The sequence below is a fragment of the Peromyscus maniculatus genome, chromosome 7, assembly GCF_049852395.1.
Source record: "Peromyscus maniculatus bairdii isolate BWxNUB_F1_BW_parent chromosome 7, HU_Pman_BW_mat_3.1, whole genome shotgun sequence".
NCBI lineage: Eukaryota > Metazoa > Chordata > Mammalia > Rodentia > Cricetidae > Peromyscus > Peromyscus maniculatus.
The window spans coordinates 116,922,759-116,941,882 of NC_134858.1; the positions used below are offsets into that span (position 1 = coordinate 116,922,759).

The 19,124-nt window shown below is 41.5% G+C and overlaps 1 protein-coding gene and 1 long non-coding RNA gene across 4 annotated transcripts in view; one reads left to right on the forward strand and one right to left on the reverse strand.

The window, feature by feature from the left end:
* Positions 1–692: 692 nt before the first annotated feature.
* Oxsr1 (oxidative stress responsive kinase 1) overlaps positions 693–19,124 on the reverse strand; it is a 92,696-nt gene continuing 74,264 nt past the window's right edge. For all 3 annotated transcript variants that reach the window (XM_076577332.1, XM_042282034.2, XM_042282035.2), the window contains 8 exons: positions 18,658–18,780; positions 15,244–15,279; positions 9,802–9,948; positions 8,652–8,716; positions 6,393–6,445; positions 4,849–4,917; positions 3,876–3,940; positions 693–3,504 (listed from right to left, as the gene is read on the reverse strand). In XM_076577332.1, coding sequence (XP_076433447.1) covers positions 3,430–3,504; positions 3,876–3,940; positions 4,849–4,917; positions 6,393–6,445; positions 8,652–8,716; positions 9,802–9,948; positions 15,244–15,279; positions 18,658–18,780 — 633 coding nt within the window. In that variant the 3' untranslated portion in view covers positions 693–3,429. The remainder of the gene's footprint in view (positions 3,505–3,875; positions 3,941–4,848; positions 4,918–6,392; positions 6,446–8,651; positions 8,717–9,801; positions 9,949–15,243; positions 15,280–18,657; positions 18,781–19,124) is intronic.
* Positions 3,501–19,085, forward strand: LOC143274369 (uncharacterized). Its single transcript, XR_013052997.1, has 3 exons — positions 3,501–4,989; positions 18,609–18,887; positions 19,000–19,085. It is a non-coding gene; the product is annotated as an uncharacterized LOC143274369 (long non-coding RNA).

Genomic DNA, 19,124 nt, shown 5'->3' on the forward strand with positions numbered 1-19,124 from the left:
TAGCTAGTTTTCCTGCCTGGCCCATAGTCAGGACAAATCTCTTTCACCCGCCAGTCCCACAGCCGCTCAGACCCAACCAAGTAAACACAGAGACTTATATTGCTTACAAACTGTATGGCCGTGGCAGGCTTCTTGCTAACTGTTCTTATAGCTTAAATTAATCCATTTCCATAAATCTATACCTTGCCATGTGGCTCGTGGCTTACTGGCATCTTCACATGCGGCTTGTCCTGGCGGTGGCTGGCAGTGTCTCCTTCTGCCTTCCTGTTCTTTCTTTTCTCCTCTGTTAGTCCCGCCTATACTTCCTGCCTAGCCACTGGTCAATCAGTGTTTTATTGACCAATCAGAGCAACACATTTGCCATACAGAACATCCCACAGCACTTCCCTGTCTAAAACCATAAGCAGAATCAAAGATTCAGAACAAAATCAAGACATATGGAGATGGTTCATAACGTCTCATGTCCAGTTCCTCGGGTGCTCTTCATTCTTCCCAGTGAGGTATGTGTTTCCCCAACTTGAGCACAGCAGTGTGAAGCTGTTCTACTAAGAAATTTGTATGTCAGTAAGCTCATTTTACTATTTATACACATCACTTCTTCACGCTGGTCACATGAAAATTAAAAGTAGTGATTTCATGTCCTACTCCCCAGAGCGCTTTATCAACAGCCATTAAAAAAAAGCACCCATACATCACTATAGACCATTTATTCTTTATTGATTAAAAATGAAGAAGAAAACATGCAGTAAAATACAAAGTCAAGAGAAGAGGGGGAAGGTAATATTTTACATCTCCCATCATCTAGCATATGTCGTAAGGAGGAACTTACATTTACTGGTACATCATTATCCCATCCTCCAGATTATTTAACAGTCTCAGCTGGCTCTAAGATTTGGTTCAAAAAAAGAAAATAAAAAACCAAAAAACCAAAAACAATCCCTTTAATCGTTTAGAAAGACCACACATTTCACAAATAGCATTGGCACATATTATCTTGTGCTATAGTTAGTCCCTCCTCCAGGGACAAGAGTATCTTGAGGACCTAGTGACAGAGGTCCACCCTGAAGCACTGCTCCCGGGAAGGAGAGAAACGGGCCCGGGTTCCACGCTGTCCTGCCTGGGCAGTTTCCATTGACTGGTATCTCACATCACTGTGTAAGCCAGCAGAGGGATTCACCACACATCATGCAGAACAAGTAACACTGTCCTGGGTCTTGGTGCCTACCTTCTAATTCCCAGAAAAGCAAATGATGAACTGAAAAAGAAAGCCCAGGCCACTTTTACTGTCATGCCTGTCCCCCACACCAGGGCAAAGGTGAAGATGGTCTGGAGAACGTGAACAGGAAAGGAGCTGTTGCATATTTCCAGCCTGGCACTGGACCACCTCAAGTCAAAAACTGTAACAGAGTGATGTTACATATTCCTTCTTGAGCTCCTAAGTGAATTAAGACAGGCTGTCGAAAGCAAAACAGATTCTACAACAAGCCACTAGTCTTATGCCAAGATGACACGCCTGTTTTCTGTGCCTCAGTCCCACCTCCCCGCCCTGCTTGTCATAGCCCTACCTCTCTATTAAGGATTAAGAAAGACAGGGAGGGAGGGAGGGAGGGAGGGAGGGAGGGAGGGAGGGAGGGAGGGAGGGAGGGAGGGAGGGAGGATGAATGTTTTTCTAGCTAGCTGGTCAATCTTTGTTCTCCCTTCTGGCTCAGCAGGTTCCTCCTTTGACCAATCCTGCTGGGACCTTGGACTCTGGTATCTAATCTACTTGCCTCTGAACTCCCTTCTCAAGCCCATCTTCTCTTCCTTTCCAGCATCCCTTTCCCAACATGCCTTTGCACTCCTAAGAGGTGAAGAAAGTCCATGACTCAAACTGCGGGCTCGGAATGACACAGGAGGTGACACAATCAGGATGGGGAGGCTCTTGGGTGTGTCCCAAGAGGAAACTCCAGAGCTGCCTGCATGAGCAATACTATGGTTTGATCCTCAGAACTATGAGGGGCCGGGGTGAGGGTGGGAACACATTAGGTACCAATTCTTGTTCATCAGAACAACAATGGCAGGTCCAAGGAACTCTATAAAAGACAACTAACTAGTCCCTTTCTAGGGGCCCACAGCCCATCTTTGTATGTCTCTTTAAGGCCAGACTGACTATTCCATTCTTATATAAAATTTGGTAACTTGGTAGGCTTATTAGCAATCAGACAAATGCTATTAAAGAGTAGGAAAAAAGAAAAACCAACCCCACTGATTATACACATATTGCATTGAGTGCTCTTTTTTAAACCTAAAGAATAATTTACATAATTTCTGTAGAAAATCAAATTAACACTGTCTACTCATAAAACCTAAAGGTCACGGCACATGTGGTTTCATGTTCCATCTTGGGTCAGGTCCAGTGAATGAAGACCCCTCCAAGGAGTCAGTGCAGGAGAAGAGCAGAAGGCAAGCCTCGGGCCCAGGCCGGTCTCCTTTATTGCTGTCAAAGTCGCAGCTGGGCACACCATTTCCTCATGACGTAGAGGCCAGGCAAGTCCATCTTCACAGGAGGATCGAGGATCAATTTTTCTTCAGTTTAAATGTTTAAAATTGAAAATGCTTTCCCAATGATATGACTTACGAGTTCCTTTTCTTGCTCAGAAACTACCTCTGGCAAGATCAGAGTTATAAGCCATTACTTGACGTTCTCTGCAAAAACCACCCAAGGTTCCACTCCGAAGGAGCAGATGGCTGAAGTCTGACTACTGTCAGATGTTTTGCACCAGCTGAAGTTAAGGCTAGCAACCCTTTCTGGAGGGAGCAATGAAGGGGGTGCCTGAGAACAGCTTCAGCAAAACATGTAGAGACACCAGGAACAGAACAGACAAGAGTTTAGGCTGCCTCCATCCGAGGCTGTGCTTTTTCCTAACAAAGGTTGCTAGAATTAGCATCAGGTACAAAGAAAAAACACTAATTAAATTCTCTGGGCTCCAGCTGAACAATCAATTTTTAATTGCTACTTCAGTGTTAAAGAGATATCCCAAGATGCTCAGATCTCGGCAGGTGTGGGAGAACCGGCAAGATGAGGATGCCCAATGCAGCTGCTACTATCCACTTGGGCCATCGCTGTAGTAAGGCAAGAATGAGCTAAGAGATTTCCATCCTGGGCCTTGAGGCACGCTGGCTCCTTCTCAGATGGAGGAGAGAGGGGACATGAGCAGCATATCTACGAACGGAACTCTCTGAGGGATGCTGGCCACTGGTAAACCAACTTTTCTTTCCTTGCGGGAAAAGGGGTGGGGAGATGGCAGGAACAACACAAACAAAGAACTCTGAAGCTCCAAGCCGGGAAGTCTGCTGCCGGGTTCTTTGGCAGTTGTAGGTTCAGGCCAACAGAAGCAACAGACAGGCATGTGTGGCACCTCCTTAGGCTGACTCTTCCAGGACTGTGGTTTAGCTGATGCTGAGCTGGGCAAATCCTATTAGTTTGCCATCATCGGGAATATCCGAACCTTCAACACCAGATGCCTAAGAGTCAAACAAAATGAGAAGGTGTGGCAATTTTTAAATAAACTTTTAGGTAGCAATAAAATTGATTAAGGACTGCAGAAAGGAAGGTAGTAAGTGAAAGGTCGATGGGATATAAATAGAAGACTACTTTGTTTCTTCCAGAAATGATGGGGGCTGTTCCTACAACTAGGGTCAAACAGCTTTATAATTTTCCTTGAGAGAAGTCAGAAGTCTGGGTTGTAGGCTTCTGGGAGGGAGAGAGGAAGTGAGGTTGAGAGTTTAGCCAGGGATCTTGGGAAGAGTAAATGGACAGAGCTCAGCATATTTTAACAGTCTTCGCATTCGGGGATAGAAGGGCTAGTCTGCAGATGGGTAAGAGGGGTGAGTACCAGTTTGAAAGTGACAGATCGATTTGATTGAGGTTCTTCCACAATTTTCTGCAGATTAGCTGCCACTGTAATCATACAAAGAAAATTAATGAGCAGCTACATAAATACATTTTTAATAATATTTTAAAAATCTTAAAATGGTAGTTAAAAATCTTTAATGTACAATCAAAATGGAGGAAACAGGCCAGGCATTTTCCAAATCAAAGCTATTGTTGATCTCCAGACTGAATAAATAAATCCTGAATCATTGTTAAACTAACAATCTTTAAAATGTATTAGCTACCCTTTTTTAGGCAGTTTATTAAAAGATATGCCTTATGTTAATAGACTAGAATGCATGTGACTAGGAGCCAACCAAGTATATAGCCTGTGATCTATTTTTGTGCTACCTGTAAACCAGAAGGATTTTCAAATGACATACTACAAAACCCAACTGTGAGATATACACCTATACCTCTAGTACTGTGGAGGCTGAGACAGGAAAAGGGTACTAAGTTCCAGGTCTGCCCAGGTTACACAGCAAGACACTGTACTCCAAAAAACAATGAAAAAAGACAGACCATACAAGGCCCACAAAGCCTAAACTCTCCATTAGTTAGTGTTTCAGAGGAAAGTATTGTCAGCCCAACTGTATTAGCCTGTCTTTACTTTGGTTTTTCTAGGATTCAGTCTCTGTCCTCCTCACTTCTGTGTTCTACAAAGATTAGCTATGCCAACAGATTAGAAATGGTAGAGCCATTAACTTACTAACTTGTGCCTTTTCCTATCTCTTCTACATCGTCCGAGAGACATCTACCACTGTCAAGGGTCTGAGGTAGGACAGGTTTTGCTGTTTTGCTCTGGTAGTAAGAACTGTCTTGATACTGTAATTTGAGTGAAGCCAAGACCACTTCAAGAAGCAACACAGCTGCTCACTGGAAGCTGGGTGTCTAGGCACCATGTATACCAGATGACAAGAAAGTGACATGCTCACCTATTACTAAGTCCCTTCCATCCACCAGGCCAGCAGAAATGAGCTCCTGAGAGACCCCCTCTGCTGTATCTGCAAGGACAAAGAACACGGCGCTCAATTTCTTGTGTGCACATGTCACTGTGGCTCTCCCGGTCAGCACAGGTATCCACACTGCCAGAATCGGCTAGCTTAGTGAAGGCAGGCGGGGGTTGTCCTAGACTCTCAAGTGAGAATTCTCATAGATCTGGCGAGGGAGCAGACTCTATATGAACTATAATGCAAATATCAACTCGAAATAAGAGATAAGTTTCCAAACTATATAATGTTCACAACCATACCACAAGAGTCCCTACAGTGATAATGAGATATTCCTATGTTAAACATAACTTTGCACTTGAGCTCTCTGAGTTTTGAGACATGAAATTCAGTGCCAGAGATATGGAAATTTATTCTCAAAACTTAAGAAAATACTTTAGAATCTTTTCTGAGAATCGTAAAAGTTTACTAAAATTATTATCATTATTCTGGCAGTTTGTTTTCTTACCTACTCATGCTAGGCAATACAATGTAAGTGATGGATCTAACCGGAAACCAAAGATGAAGCAAACTATCTCAATCTAATGTCATCTTTAGGCTGGGCGTGCTGTCATGAACCTTTAATCACAGCACCCTGGAGGCAGAGGGAGGCAGACCTCTATGAGTTCAGGGCCAGTCAACACCACACAATGAGGCCCTGTCTCAAATAAGCAAACAAACCAACCAATTTCATCTTTAACTGATGAGGTATTGAAGGAACAAGAGAACCAATGCAGAGGTAGTGTGTACACATTCGTACAAAAGACTAGCAATTAAAATTCCTGGAAATATTCCTAAAAAGTAACGCGTACCCCTCTGTATATTTGCATTCATTCTCCTTAAAAGAAGTAAAATTAGCTTGGAACCTAGCAACAGACATTTGCTGGCCACTCCTCAACTCAGAAGCCTGAGTTAACAAAGACGAGAAAGAGAAGCCTTGTTGCAGGGTGAAGTTCACAATTAGAAGCAGCACTGTGACAAGGGTCAGCTTCCACACGAGGAGAAAGGAAGCCAGGACCGTGTCTCTGGTTTACTATCAGAGAGAAGCAGTGTGTGCAGTGATGAGAACGAGGACTCTGGCCTCTGAAAGAACGTCAACTGAACTGAGCTTCTTTCTGGCTTATGAACAAGTTCTTCTGCCTTCCTTTAACCCTGGAGTTCATCCTCTATTAAATGGGAATCATTTTTCCTTGGATGGCTGTTTTAAGAATTGAATGGAATAATGTTTAGGGAAATGCATGACCATTTACTAATGGGCTTGTGTTCATTACTATACATCTTATTACAGTCAGGTTTCCAAGTGAAAGAACTAGTAAATCCATAGTTTTTCTTCATACATATTTTCCAAAACCTAAACCAGAAAGTTTACCATCGTTTAAAAGCAAAACTTTATCTAAATGACAAAAACTTTATACCTAACTAAGTAGCAAGTTATTAGACATTGTGTTTCTAACCTTTTTTTTTTTTTGACCATACTTTTTAATACTCACCTCTCCCAGGAGTAAATTCAAATCGAATATCATTTAGTTCTTTTTTGGAATTTCTATGAAAGAAAACAGAATAAAGAAAATAAGAATTTCTGGATTTATGCAGAATTTATTATAGTCTGCCTATATATATATGTGTGTGTGTGTGCGTGTGTATGTATTGTGAGAGTCAAAGTTACATTTTAAGTTTTAATTACTATGACTAAGAGATCCATGAAACAAAAAATGTCTCTGATCTGCAGGTCCCTTGTCCAAAGACAGATAGTTCCTGAAATGCTGGAGGCTATTGTTTATGGGAGATAACAAGCCACGTGTTTTCACTCCCCTAAACAAGTTTGACCCATCTCCACTGGATGTGCTTAATCACATGTAGGCAGGAGGTACGTGGGCTGGAAATATGTCAGGATATAACCTTGCCCCTAACTGGATATAAGTGGGAGGTATGCCGGCAGGAAGTACGTTAGGATGTATACTTGCACGTGAATTATGGGTTTTGCCTTTTTAAGCCCCTGCAAAACGTGGCTGAGGGCCATTTTCTGAGAAACCAGAGAGTCCATCAACCTGGCCAGTATTTAATTAAAGCTTGCTTCAAAACTTGACTCTAAACTGTGGTAGTGGTCTTATTCTCAACCAGCGGGATTAGCAGTGTATATCTATATATGCATGCATATATCTGTATGGATGTATGTGTTTATATGTGAATGTACATGCATATATGAAGAGATTATTCTGTTCCCACAGATCATACATTCTGTCCTGATGTGCTCACGCTACAGGGCTCTGAGCAAACACTTTCAGCACTGTCATCAAATTACCTTTGAGTTTATTGCCCCGCTTACTGATGAAGACAAGAATCTTTTATCTGAGGATACTCATGCCCGTTCCCACCCTGATTCCCACTAAGATAATGCTATGATCAGAGTTACTGTGTTGGAAAGGTGATTCCTAATGCAGCTCTGAGAGGTTACAGGCTAATTCAGCGAGTGGGTCTGTTATGTGAACCATGTCTCCTCTTTCCCTGTGAGCTCTTGCCTTCTCTGTCACAGGATAAAGCAACATGAAGGCCTTCCTCGGGTGTAGGTGCAGATCTACATACAGCTCTGGGCTTCTGGTCTCCACTGGAAGAAATCAATCTCTGGATTTTGTTGTTGCTGTTAAAACAAGATCTTACTCTCTAGCTAGGGTTGACTCAGACTCTCAGCAATTCTCCTGCCTCAGTTTCCCAAGGGCTGGGATTATAGTCGTGAGTCACACTTGCCTAAACCTCTATTATTTATAAATTACTCAATCTTTGGAATTCTGTTTTGGCAACAAAAAATGAACTAGGACATATAGTAAAATAAACCTAAGAGAAAGACCTGTGTGAACACAGGAAGGAGCGATTCAAATGACAGAGGCCCCTTTTCATCCTTATTCCCACTGGTCACTAGGACAGACTCACAAAACTAAGTGCACGTTATTCCTTCAAATTTCTAACAATCCAGAACACGTGAGATTTGGATGGAGAAGAAAGCTTTAGAGGTTTTTGTTTATTTATGTCTTTTATGTGATGAGTTTTGCCTGTATCTATGGCTGTCCACCATGTGCATTCCTGGTGACCTCAGAGCCCAGAAGAGGGTGTCAGATATCTTGGGCCTGGAGTTAAAGATGGTCGTGAGCCTTATCTGGTACTAGGAACCAAACCCAGGACCTCTGCAAAAGCAGCCAGTGGTCTTAACCATTGAACCATCTCTTTCAGCCCCCCAAAATAGTTGGTTTTTTCATTGTTGCTTTGTTTTGGGGGGGACAGGGTTTCTCTGTGTAACAGTCCTGGCTATCCTGGATCTCCCTCTGTAGACCAGGCTGACCTGGAACTCACAGAGATCCACCTGCTCCTGCCTCCCAAGTGCTGGGATTAAAGGCGTGCGTCACCTTTGCTCAGCACAAAGATAGTTTTTAAATAGGACTTAAGATGGCCAGGGTTTGAAGAGGCAGAGAGGGCAGGAAAAGGAATGGGGACCATACTAGAAGCAGTTAATATAATAACTCCAGAAACTCACATCTGACTGGTAAGGTACAGCTTGAATATTCTATGTGCTGAGACTTGAAACTACCCAGGCTCCCTGGAAGTTCTAGTTAAGGTAGAGAAATTAGAACATAATGTCTACCAGTACACATGACATATCTCTGTTAGAAACACACACACAATCCTATGCAGTTACTCTTACTCCCAACTATGACAACATCTACAGAGTACTCATAAAGCAGCAAGTGCCCACGTACCTTAATCTCAACACTAGACTGATAGGGACCTTGGTCTCCTGGGAGCGGTCTCCTGCGGACTGAGCCTGAAATGCATTGACAGTATAAAGTCACTGACGGTCATCTGTGAAAGACTCTTGGCAGCAGTTTCTTTTCTCTCCAGCCCAAGACCTTCCAATCCCTAAGATGTCCCCTGCTGTGGGGAGGATACCAACTCCAAAGGAGCAACAAAAGGCAGCTGTCAGCCATGTCCAATACAATCAGAACGTTAATTCCCAAGGAAAGGCCTAAACTAGCTGTCTCCCAGGGCTCTAGTCAACCAAATGCCAGGGTTTTTTGTGGCTAGAGTAAATCTTTCTAAAACTGCAAAGCCACCCTTTGCTTGCTGAAGGACATACACACTGTCTATGAAATAAATCCAATCTTTCTGTTCATTCTTCTAAGACACCTGTATTTTTCCCCCTGTGCTAGAGGAAGGAAGGGCCAAACAAATTCCCCACTAGGACTACCTGGAAGTTCTCAGAGCAGTGGTCTCCAGAGACTGAACAGGAGATGATGACATATTAAAGTACAAAAGGAAACAGCAGAACTTCCCTGTCTTTCCCACAATACAGAGCATCAGAGTCTCCAAAACGGAGCCAGAGTTACACAGCGTGCAGGGATCCACAGTGAAGCTGTTGTCCCCAGACACTGCCACCACACTGCAATTCAATGATAACTGTGTGCACGCTTAATTAAATTCTACCAAGCTTTCACAAAGTCAACTCTCACAAAATGGACAAATACCTTAAACAGAGTAATTCTGAAAACATAAGAGCCTGAAAAAGAAGTATTAATGTGTGTAAGTGAGCAAAAAGGAAAGGCGGCTAACTTTCCAGTCTCAGAATTAACTCTATTGACTGGACTTAGTCTCATTAAATTTAATAAAGATCTAATGAAGAGCTGACAATATATTAGCCAAATTGTACTTGGTATGTTTTCATAATTAACTTATTTTGTTGCTTAAAAACCTGTGTGATCCTTATTGAATGCTTTTATCTGTACTTGTAAAACTATGAAGACAGAATTTCTCACTTGTTCCAAACCAAAGGATCAACTGGGGAGGTCACAGCTGCATTAATTTTCTCATCTGCCACAAGATGAGGGACCATGAAAGCACATCCCACCGTACCTGTGCCGTTTTCGCTTGCTCTGCAGGGGGCAGGAGAGAGACTTGGGCAGGCTGTGTAGGCATCTGGCCAGATGGCTGAGGTAGATGAGCAGAAATCTGTTCTGGAACTTGGAGCAAAGTACCCATGGGATCAGCTGCTGAGAAGAGCTGCAGCAAACACATGCAGTGCTGTGTAAGTAGGAGAGAGGTCCACGGCATCTGAGCGGGCTCACAGGGCAACCCTCTCACGTGTCTTGTCCTGCTACTGAATCAGTACCACTCTCTGCATCTGTCTATACTACACACAGTCAGTATTTCTAAGCATTCTAAAACCTTTTAGACTCTGGTTTTGGTTTTGTAGAGGAGGGTGTTTTTGCTTTATTAAACAGGCTGGACTGGAGCTTGCTAGGTAGTCAAGGCTGGTCCCTCAGCTTCCCAAAAATTGGGATTATAGATGTGTGCTGTCATACCTGGTCTAGCAACGTTCTGAGATAGGATTATAAAATCTTTAAAAGATGAACCCAGTGGGAGGTGAATGGGTTGCTGTTGCCTGACCTCTGGAAGAGGGTAAGCAGATCAGTACTTGTGAGAGTGGGCTGCTCTAACAGGCAGCCGAGACTCTCTTCCAGCTATGCCGGCTCTTTTGCATGTGCTCACACATGTCAGGCAACCAACCTGTCAGGTCATGGTGCACTCACAGCCTCACAAGAGGCCAACCAGAGGGAGCCATCACACCTGAGAATGATGGCTTCCCAAACTGTGACCCGAGAGAAGAAAAGAAAAAAAAAAAAAAAGGAAGAAAAGACAATATCTTTAAGAAATGGTACTGGGAAAACTGGATTGCCATGTGAAGAATGAAATTAGACCCACATCTATCATACTTTACACAAAAATTAGATGGAAGTGGATCAAAGTCCTCAATTTGAAACCGGGAACACTAAAATTTCTATAAGAAAATACAGGCTGTACCCTCTAAGATATAAGTAAGGACTTTCTGAACGAAACTCCATTTGCCCAGGAGGCAAGGCCAACAATTGACAGCTAAGACCTCATAAAACTACAGAAGAGCTAAGGAAATAATCAGCCAAGTGAAGAAGCTGCCCAAAGAATGGGAGAGAACCTGTCAGCTACATATCTGACAGAGGATTAATAACCACAATATACAAAGAACTCAAAAAACAAAGAATCAAGGAAACACATGACCCAATAAGTAGTAGTCAAGGGTCTAAACAGAGAATTCTCAACAGAAGAAATAAAAATGGCCTAGAAACACCTCAAAATGTGTTCACCATCCTAAGCAATCAGAGAAACACAAATTAAAACAACTTTGAGATTTCTTCATCCCAGTCAGAATGACTTAGATCATCAAAACATCTGACAACAAATGCTGGCCAAGTCATGGGAAAAGAGCTGGCAGGAAAACTACAAGCAAATCTACCATATGCTACAGCTATGCCACTCCTGGGGTACGCCAAAGGACTGGATCTCCTATTCCACAGACGCCTGCTCAGCAATGGTCATGGCTACTCTCTTCGCAATAGCCAGGAAATGAAAACAATTTAAATGCCCTTCAAGAGATGAATGGACAAGGAAAATGTGGTTCATATACACAAAAGGGTACTATTCAACTGTAAAGAAAAATGAAATCATGAACTTTGCAGGTAAATGGAGAGACCTAAAAAAGATTATATTGAGGTAAATAAACCAGACCCAGAAAAACAAATGCTTCTTGTTCTCTTGTCTGGGGTTCCTAGCTCCAAATCCTAAGATATAAGTATACAACATGAGAAACTAAGAAAAGACCACAGAGCGGGGATGGGGAGAGGAAAAGCAGGAAAGAGGTGATAACAGGTAGGAAAGGAAGTAATGGGGAGGGGCTTTCACCTGGGGAGGGCAAAAGGAAGAGCAATACAGAAGTAGAAGGATGGACAAGGGACAAATAACACCCAGGCTGTTCGACAAAGCCTCAAGGAGTCCTATTATTGTATATTTACCTAATATACACAACACAGATCAAAGGAAGGAGGCCTAGGCAGGAAGACAGACAGGAGTACAAAGCCAGACAGGCTACATAGTGAGAGTTTGTATGAGGGGCAGAGGAGAATGGGAAGCTTGGTAGCTAACAGACATTACACTTTGTACGCTACAAATGTTTAGTACATTTTAATTAGATAATCTTCAGGAAAAACAGATCTTGATTATAAAAGTAAGCCAAATATTTTAAATTAGCTACTGGGAAAAATATCAATGTAACAGACAATTTTAGTACTAAAAGAAAAGTCAATGGACAATAACAGAGGCCTATTTTTGATAGAAAATAATTGATAAACAGGTAGACAGACAGGCGCACACACACACACTCCCTCTCTAACATTGTACATAAGTAAAATCAAGGAGATAGGCTGGAGAAAAGACTCAGTGTTTAAGAGGGCTTGCTGTTCTTGCAGGGGACCAGAGTTCAGTTCTCAGCATCCACATCGAACAGATAACAATTGCTTGTAACTCCAGCCCCAGGGATCTGATGCTATCTTCTGGTTTCTGTCAGCACCCACATGCATGTGCTCCTACACACACACAGATACATACATACATACATACATACATACATACATACATACATAGAAATTAAAATTAAATTTAGAATTAAAGAACAAAATAAGGAGGCCAGAAATAAAACCTAATGAAACTTTTATATTCATTAATTGCATAGCAAAAAGCTAGCATTGTTTTTAGATTTTGACAGAAAAATAGAACTTGAATTTTAATTGAGTAAGCTCATGCAATTATTAGTAGAATTTCAAAATAGCAGCTTCCACATTATATGTACATATGACTACCATAAAGACCAAAAGGATATAGAAAACAAAGAAACAAAATGGGAAGGGATGGAGTTGTAGTCCAGCCTCATAGGCACAAAGTTCTAGGTTGATTCCTATCACTGCATAAAACCAAGCATGGTGGTACAAGCCTATAATCCCCATCCCTGAGGAGGTGGAGGCACAAGTTCAGGATCTAGTTCAGCCTCGGCTACTTAGTGAGTTGGAAGCCAGACATGAGGTCCTGTCACCAAAACAAAGCAGGGGTCAGGGAAAGTAAATATGGAAAAACTGAAATCTCAGTACACTGTTGGTAGTGATGAAAAATGGTATAGGCACTACAGGAAACAAGACAGCTATTCTTCAAAAACTTTAAACATCAAAGCACAGTGGCACATACTTGTAATCCTAGTACTTAGGATGCTGAGGCAGTAGGATTATGAGTTTGAAGCCAACTCAGACTACAAAGTAGTACCTTGCCTCAAACCAGACAAGTTGAAAACACAAGGGAGTGACCACTGTTCAGCAATCCCTGAGAACCGAGAGCAGCTATCAGACACTCATGTTCAGGGCAGCACTGTCTACAACTCCACTTCAGCTGTTGTCTGGCAGGTAGACAAAGAAAACATACCCTGCCTACATACATAATGAAATATCAGATATGTGGTCTTAAAAATTAGGAAGACATTCTGAGAGATGCTACAACATGGATGAACCATAAGGACACTGTGCTGGATAAAATAAGTCAGTGAGAAAAGAACATATATTATGACTCCACTAATATGAAGTATATAGAATAATCAAGTTTATAGAGATAGAAAACATAAAGGAAGTTGTCAGGAGCTAAAGGTGAGAGAAAATTCAATGGATCGAGTTTTAGCATGGAAAGTTCTTGGGATAGATGTAGCAATGGTTACACTGAAGAATGAATGTATTCAATGTGACCAAACTGAAAATGACTCTAACTGTGAATTCTATGTTATATTAACTCTATCACTATTACATCAAAAACAATGTAAATAGCATGAGAACGTGGGTATGTAAGAACTCACATGAAGATGCTTTTAGGGAAAGAGACTGAAAAGATCAAAAAGAAAAACTCTGGATAATCTGTAAAATACTTTCTCATTTAATTTTTAAGAAATTAATCAATGTAAGTTAAATCAGAAGCAATAGTTCTAAACTTAGAGTAGGTGAACACACTCGAGGAGCTTCTTCTACACAGTTCAAGTCTACCTTAGCAGCAGGAATTATTAAGCATGGTATTACTGTCACACAGGAATGCAGTTCAGAGTGACAGGGGTTAAAAAATAAGGAATCACAGAGTGGCCCTTCCTTCTGCTAACTTTTTAAGAGGGTGGGGTGAAGGGCAGGGTCTCATGTATTCCAGACTAGCTTTAGATACATTAAGTGGCCAAGAATGATCTTGAACTATTTTGTTTGTTTGTTTTGGTTTTGTTTTGTTTTGTCTTTTGCTATTTTCGTGACAGTTTCTCTGTGTAACAGTCCTAGATGTCCTGGAACTCGCTCTATAGACCAGGGTGGCCTCGAACTCACAGAGACTCACCCGCCTCTGCCTCCCAAGTGCTGGGGTTAAAGGCATGTGCATCCACAGCTAGTTTTGTGTAGTACTGGGGATGGGACCCAAGGCTTCAGGTATGCTAGGGAAGCATTCTACCAACGAAGCCATAACCTCAGCCCCCTTATAACTTCTCACTGGCCAAAAGAATGGACAGGGACGGACATAATTTCAGGCCTGGGAAGAAGAGCAATTCCATCTATGTCCTAGACAGACATAGAGAGTGAGGGACAGGAAGAGACAGCAGTTGTCATGCACTGTCAGACACTAGCCTGTTGGTAGTTAATATGAACTTGAGTCATGTACTTGGTAGTACATGTAATCTGCATACTATGTACACAAATTAAGAGCAAATATATGCTTTTAAATTACATACCATACTCAAAATAGAAGGTGCTACCAGGAGGAAGACTATACAATAGAATAGACCCATGAAATCACTTCTCTCAGATAGTAAAAATAAGAAAAGTCCACTTTACAGGATGCTATTTGACGGAATTGCCTATCCCACTGGTACAAATAAGTACCAAAAAAAAAAAAAAAAAAAAAAAAAAAGGATTTACTTCCTTAAAAAAAAAAAAAAAAAAAAAAAAATCGCCGGGCGGTGGTGGCGCACGCCTTTAATCCCAGCACTCGGGAGGCAGAGGCAGGCAGATCTCTGTGAGTTCGAGGCCAGCCTGGTCTCCAAAGCGAGTTCCAGGAAAGGCGCAAAGCTACACAGAGAAACCCTGCCTCGAAAAACCAAAAAAAAAAAAAAAAAAAAAAAAAAAATCAAATGCAAGGACAACAAGATGACAAGTTCCTAGACAGATTAAGGCAAAACAACTACTTTCCACTTTAAGCAGCTCAAGCCTAAAAAACAGTTCAGCAAGCAAGGAATGGTCTGAGCTTTAAGCCAACTTCAGATCTGGCTGGTATAATACCTCATTAACATTCAATCACACAGCAGTACAGAGAGAGACAAAGACAGACAGACTGACTGCCTGAATGAACTTAACATTAAAGCCAAAATACAAAATAAAATGTCTACTTGACAATGTCTACAGACTTGATAATCTGGTTACTCACCTCAGAATTTGATAGTGAGTCTTTCACTCGGGGAGACTGAAAGACACAGGAAAAGACACTTGTTAGCTCAAAACTTAAGATTATTTGTAGTCATTTTCAAGTAGCAAATTCCAAGACACTGCAAATCATACTGATTACATTCCATTCTGATTAGCTCATCTAACTTTTCTGAAAAAAGAAAGCTGTGATATTAATATAGTTGTTATTCAAGTAGTCCATAATGAACACATCAATATACTTACCGTATTACAGTAAGTTAACAGTTTCAGCCGGGCATGGTGGCTCATGCATATAATCCCAGCACTCAGGAGGCAGAGGCAGGTGGATCTCTGTGAGTTCGAGGCCAGGCTAGTCGACAAACTGAGTTCCAGGCCAGCCAGGGCCACAGAGTTGAGACACAGCCCCCCCACACCCACCTAGCACTGGTCTCAAACAAAAGAGAATACACAGAGCAAAACAAAAAGAAAACTTAACAAAATCAGTTTTATAAGCAAACCATACTGTGTGAATTCTCAGGTAGCAAAGGTCATACTCAAAAGTCAAATTTCTTCCATTAATCATAAACGCATGATTAATGTTTGTTAATGATTATGTTAATAAACATAATCAAACGTATTATATACCTAAGATAGATCATAGGCCAAATGTAAGTCTTTCAGCTAGTTATTTGACATGTTTTCAAAGTTCCATTTTAGATGTTCTTGCACATCCATGCTTATAGCTGTGTTATCCAGCTACATGTCCACTAAACAGAAAATTGGATAAAATAAATGTGGTAAGTATACAATGGAATTTTATTCATGAAGAAAAAAAGCATAGCTTTTGTAGGAAAATGAGTGAAACTGGAAACCATTGTGAAACCAGACACCTCTAGAAAGACCAATGCATCCTATGTGGTGCCTAGATTTCAACTTTCATTTGTGTTTGCATGGTCAGTGAGTCAGAAAGAGAATCAGAAGAGTTGAAGATATCTTAAGGGGGAGTGGGGAGAAAATAATGGAATGTATGTGACATGAAAATTGAACAGGGGATATAACAAAGGAGGGAGGAAAGCAGCAGGACACGAGCTGGAAACAAGGAAGGGGAATGGAAGGACAAGAGTGTGATCAAAACAAGAAGAACAAAGTGTAAACAGAAATGCCATAATGAAACTCACTACTGTGTATACTAACTCTTAAATTAATTTTAAAAATTCTCAAAATAAATAAATATAATAAAACTAAAACTAAACCTACCATATATCCCAGATATACCACACCTGTGTATACGCCTGATGGCATTTAGGCCAGAGTACATAGAGAGACGTATGCTTCCAAGTTTAAAGCTGCAATACTTACAACAGCCAAGACACAGGACCATTTCATTTTCAAGAAATGGATGAAACTGCAGATGGTGTTAATAAGCAAGACCCAGACAAATATTATATAATCACATTTTCTGTTATATGAAGAATCTAGGTTGAAAGGGGGAGGGGAAGTAGAGGGAGAGAGAACTAGAAAAGTGACATACACACTATGGCACCCAAGCCAAGTAAGCAGATCAAGAGAAATGGAATGGGGAACACTAAGACAGAAGAGAGACTTTTCCAAGAGGATGCGGGAGGATAATAGTGGGGAAGACAAGAACAAAACAGAACGGTTTATACATATGAAAGCACCACAATGAAACCTATCACCTTACAAACTCACTAAATTTTTCTAACTACAAAATCACAAAATTATTGGTAAGCAGTAAGTAAAATTCACCTTGTCTAGCACCTAATGATGAAGCAGGAAAGCCCTCCTAATGCCAGTGTGAACAGACACTGAAGCAAACAGAACCGGCATGGACCTCAGAGTTACCAAAGAGACATTATAAATGGTGTCTTGTGGCTATACTATCTATATTTTAAAAACTAAGTAGCAACATGAAAAAAACTAACAAATAAGAAAAGAAACAAACAACACAGACAGTGATGTGGAGACATGAAAAACAAAGGAATAAACTTCTACATTATTGCAGTGCTCGATATGAGACAGACTGCACACAGGATGTACAGCAGATCGGAGAAAGAAATGGTGGGCAAATGTCTCCGTGAGGGTTTCTATTACAGTTCTAAAGGTTTAGTCCACTATCTTCACAGTGGTATGCAGGTAGAGATGGTGCTGGAGAAGGAGCGGAGAATTCTACACCTTGATCCACAGAGAGCAGAAGCAACTGTCCCAGTGGGCAGGACTGAAGCATCTATGAGACCGCAAAGCTGCCTCCACAGTGTCACATTTCCTAACAGTGTTGCTCTCTATGGCCATGCATTCAAACACATGAGTGTATGGGGACCATGCCTATTCACACCACCACAGTCAGCTTCAAGGACAGCACAGAAACTATCCATAATTAAGCAAAATAAATGTTTACCATTGTATCTTTTTTTTAACCTTTTTAGAGCTTTATTGGGAGAGAAGGGGGGAGGGGGACAGGCGGAAGGAGAGAGCAGAAAGAGAAGAGGGGGAGAGAGAGAGAGGGAGAGAGAGGACAGACAGAAGGAAGGAGCGGAAAGGAAAGAGCTACCATTTTGCAGGACTTTTCTAAGCTTGATGCTTAATAAATAATTTGCCAATTTTCATTGGCAAGGCCTTAAAAAACTTAGTTATACCAAAGAATTAGACTTAAAAATCTACCAGGTAAGTAAAAATTCAATGATGAACATCAAGAGTCCTAAGGGGACTGGGCATGGTGGTGCACACCTTTAACCCCAGCATTTGGGAGGCAGAGGCAGGAGAAATTCTATGCGTTCAAGGCCTTCTCTTTATAGAGAGCTCCAGGACAGCCAGACCTACAGAGAAATCTCATCTGAAAAAAAGTAACAAAATGAGTCCTAAGAACTCCCATGAGAGTAGATCCCACTAGGTAATGATATAAACATGACCATTATTAAACTCACCAAAAAAGGGGGGTACTGAGCAGGCAAGGGTATAGTACCCTTAAATACTTGGCATCTATCTATAGACATACATAATTTGGGGTAAGAATGATGAAGCAAAGGAAAAGGAAGACCCCAAGGCACACACACAAACACGGCAACCTAAGATATCCAATATACACCAATTAAAGAAGTCTACTGTTCCACTGTTCCTCTCCATGTAAGGGGTAACATGCTTCCAGGACATGGTTGTATGTTACAAGGTCTTCTAGTTCACAATTCTTCTGCAGTGTCTAGCCATTAGTACAATCCAGTTATTCTCCATATCAAGACAATTTCCACCTCTAAACACAGGTCATTTTCATATGTCCTAAATATCATCACATTCAGAGAGCATGCCCGTCTACTTTGCTACATAGAAGTACTCAGGAAACCGTCAGTAGTTCTCGTCTTCTTTCTCTTCCAGCTCACAGACAACTCTAGCTGAAGAGTCTATCCAGTTCACTACCACTTACCCTGAGTTGTGAGATGGCTGCTCTCCCTTCCTCACTTTCCTCATCAAATTCATCATCACTCCACTCCCAGCCTCCATCCTCTGTCTTATGGAGACGGCCGCTGGAGCCCGGTACTCTCCGAACCTGAGCAAAAGGAAGGCATGAGAATTATGGTGTCTTGTATGCACTGAACAGGAACCTCAATTCTTTTTCCACCTAAATAAAACAGTAACTAGATCATTATTATCCTGGTAAGTGTGCCATACAAATTCACACCCTCTACCCCTCAATCTGCTCTATCTAGTTAGTACTTTACCACAACGCTCTTTTACTCTTAACCCCAATAATATTTTTTATGTTAAGGCACAGGGGGAAAATCCAACATGTAATGTCCCAAGACATTTAAAGGAGAAGAAAGGAGGTTTCCTAGAACTTGCTTTGTAGACCAAGTTGGCCTCAAACTCACAGAGATCCACCTGCCTCTGCCT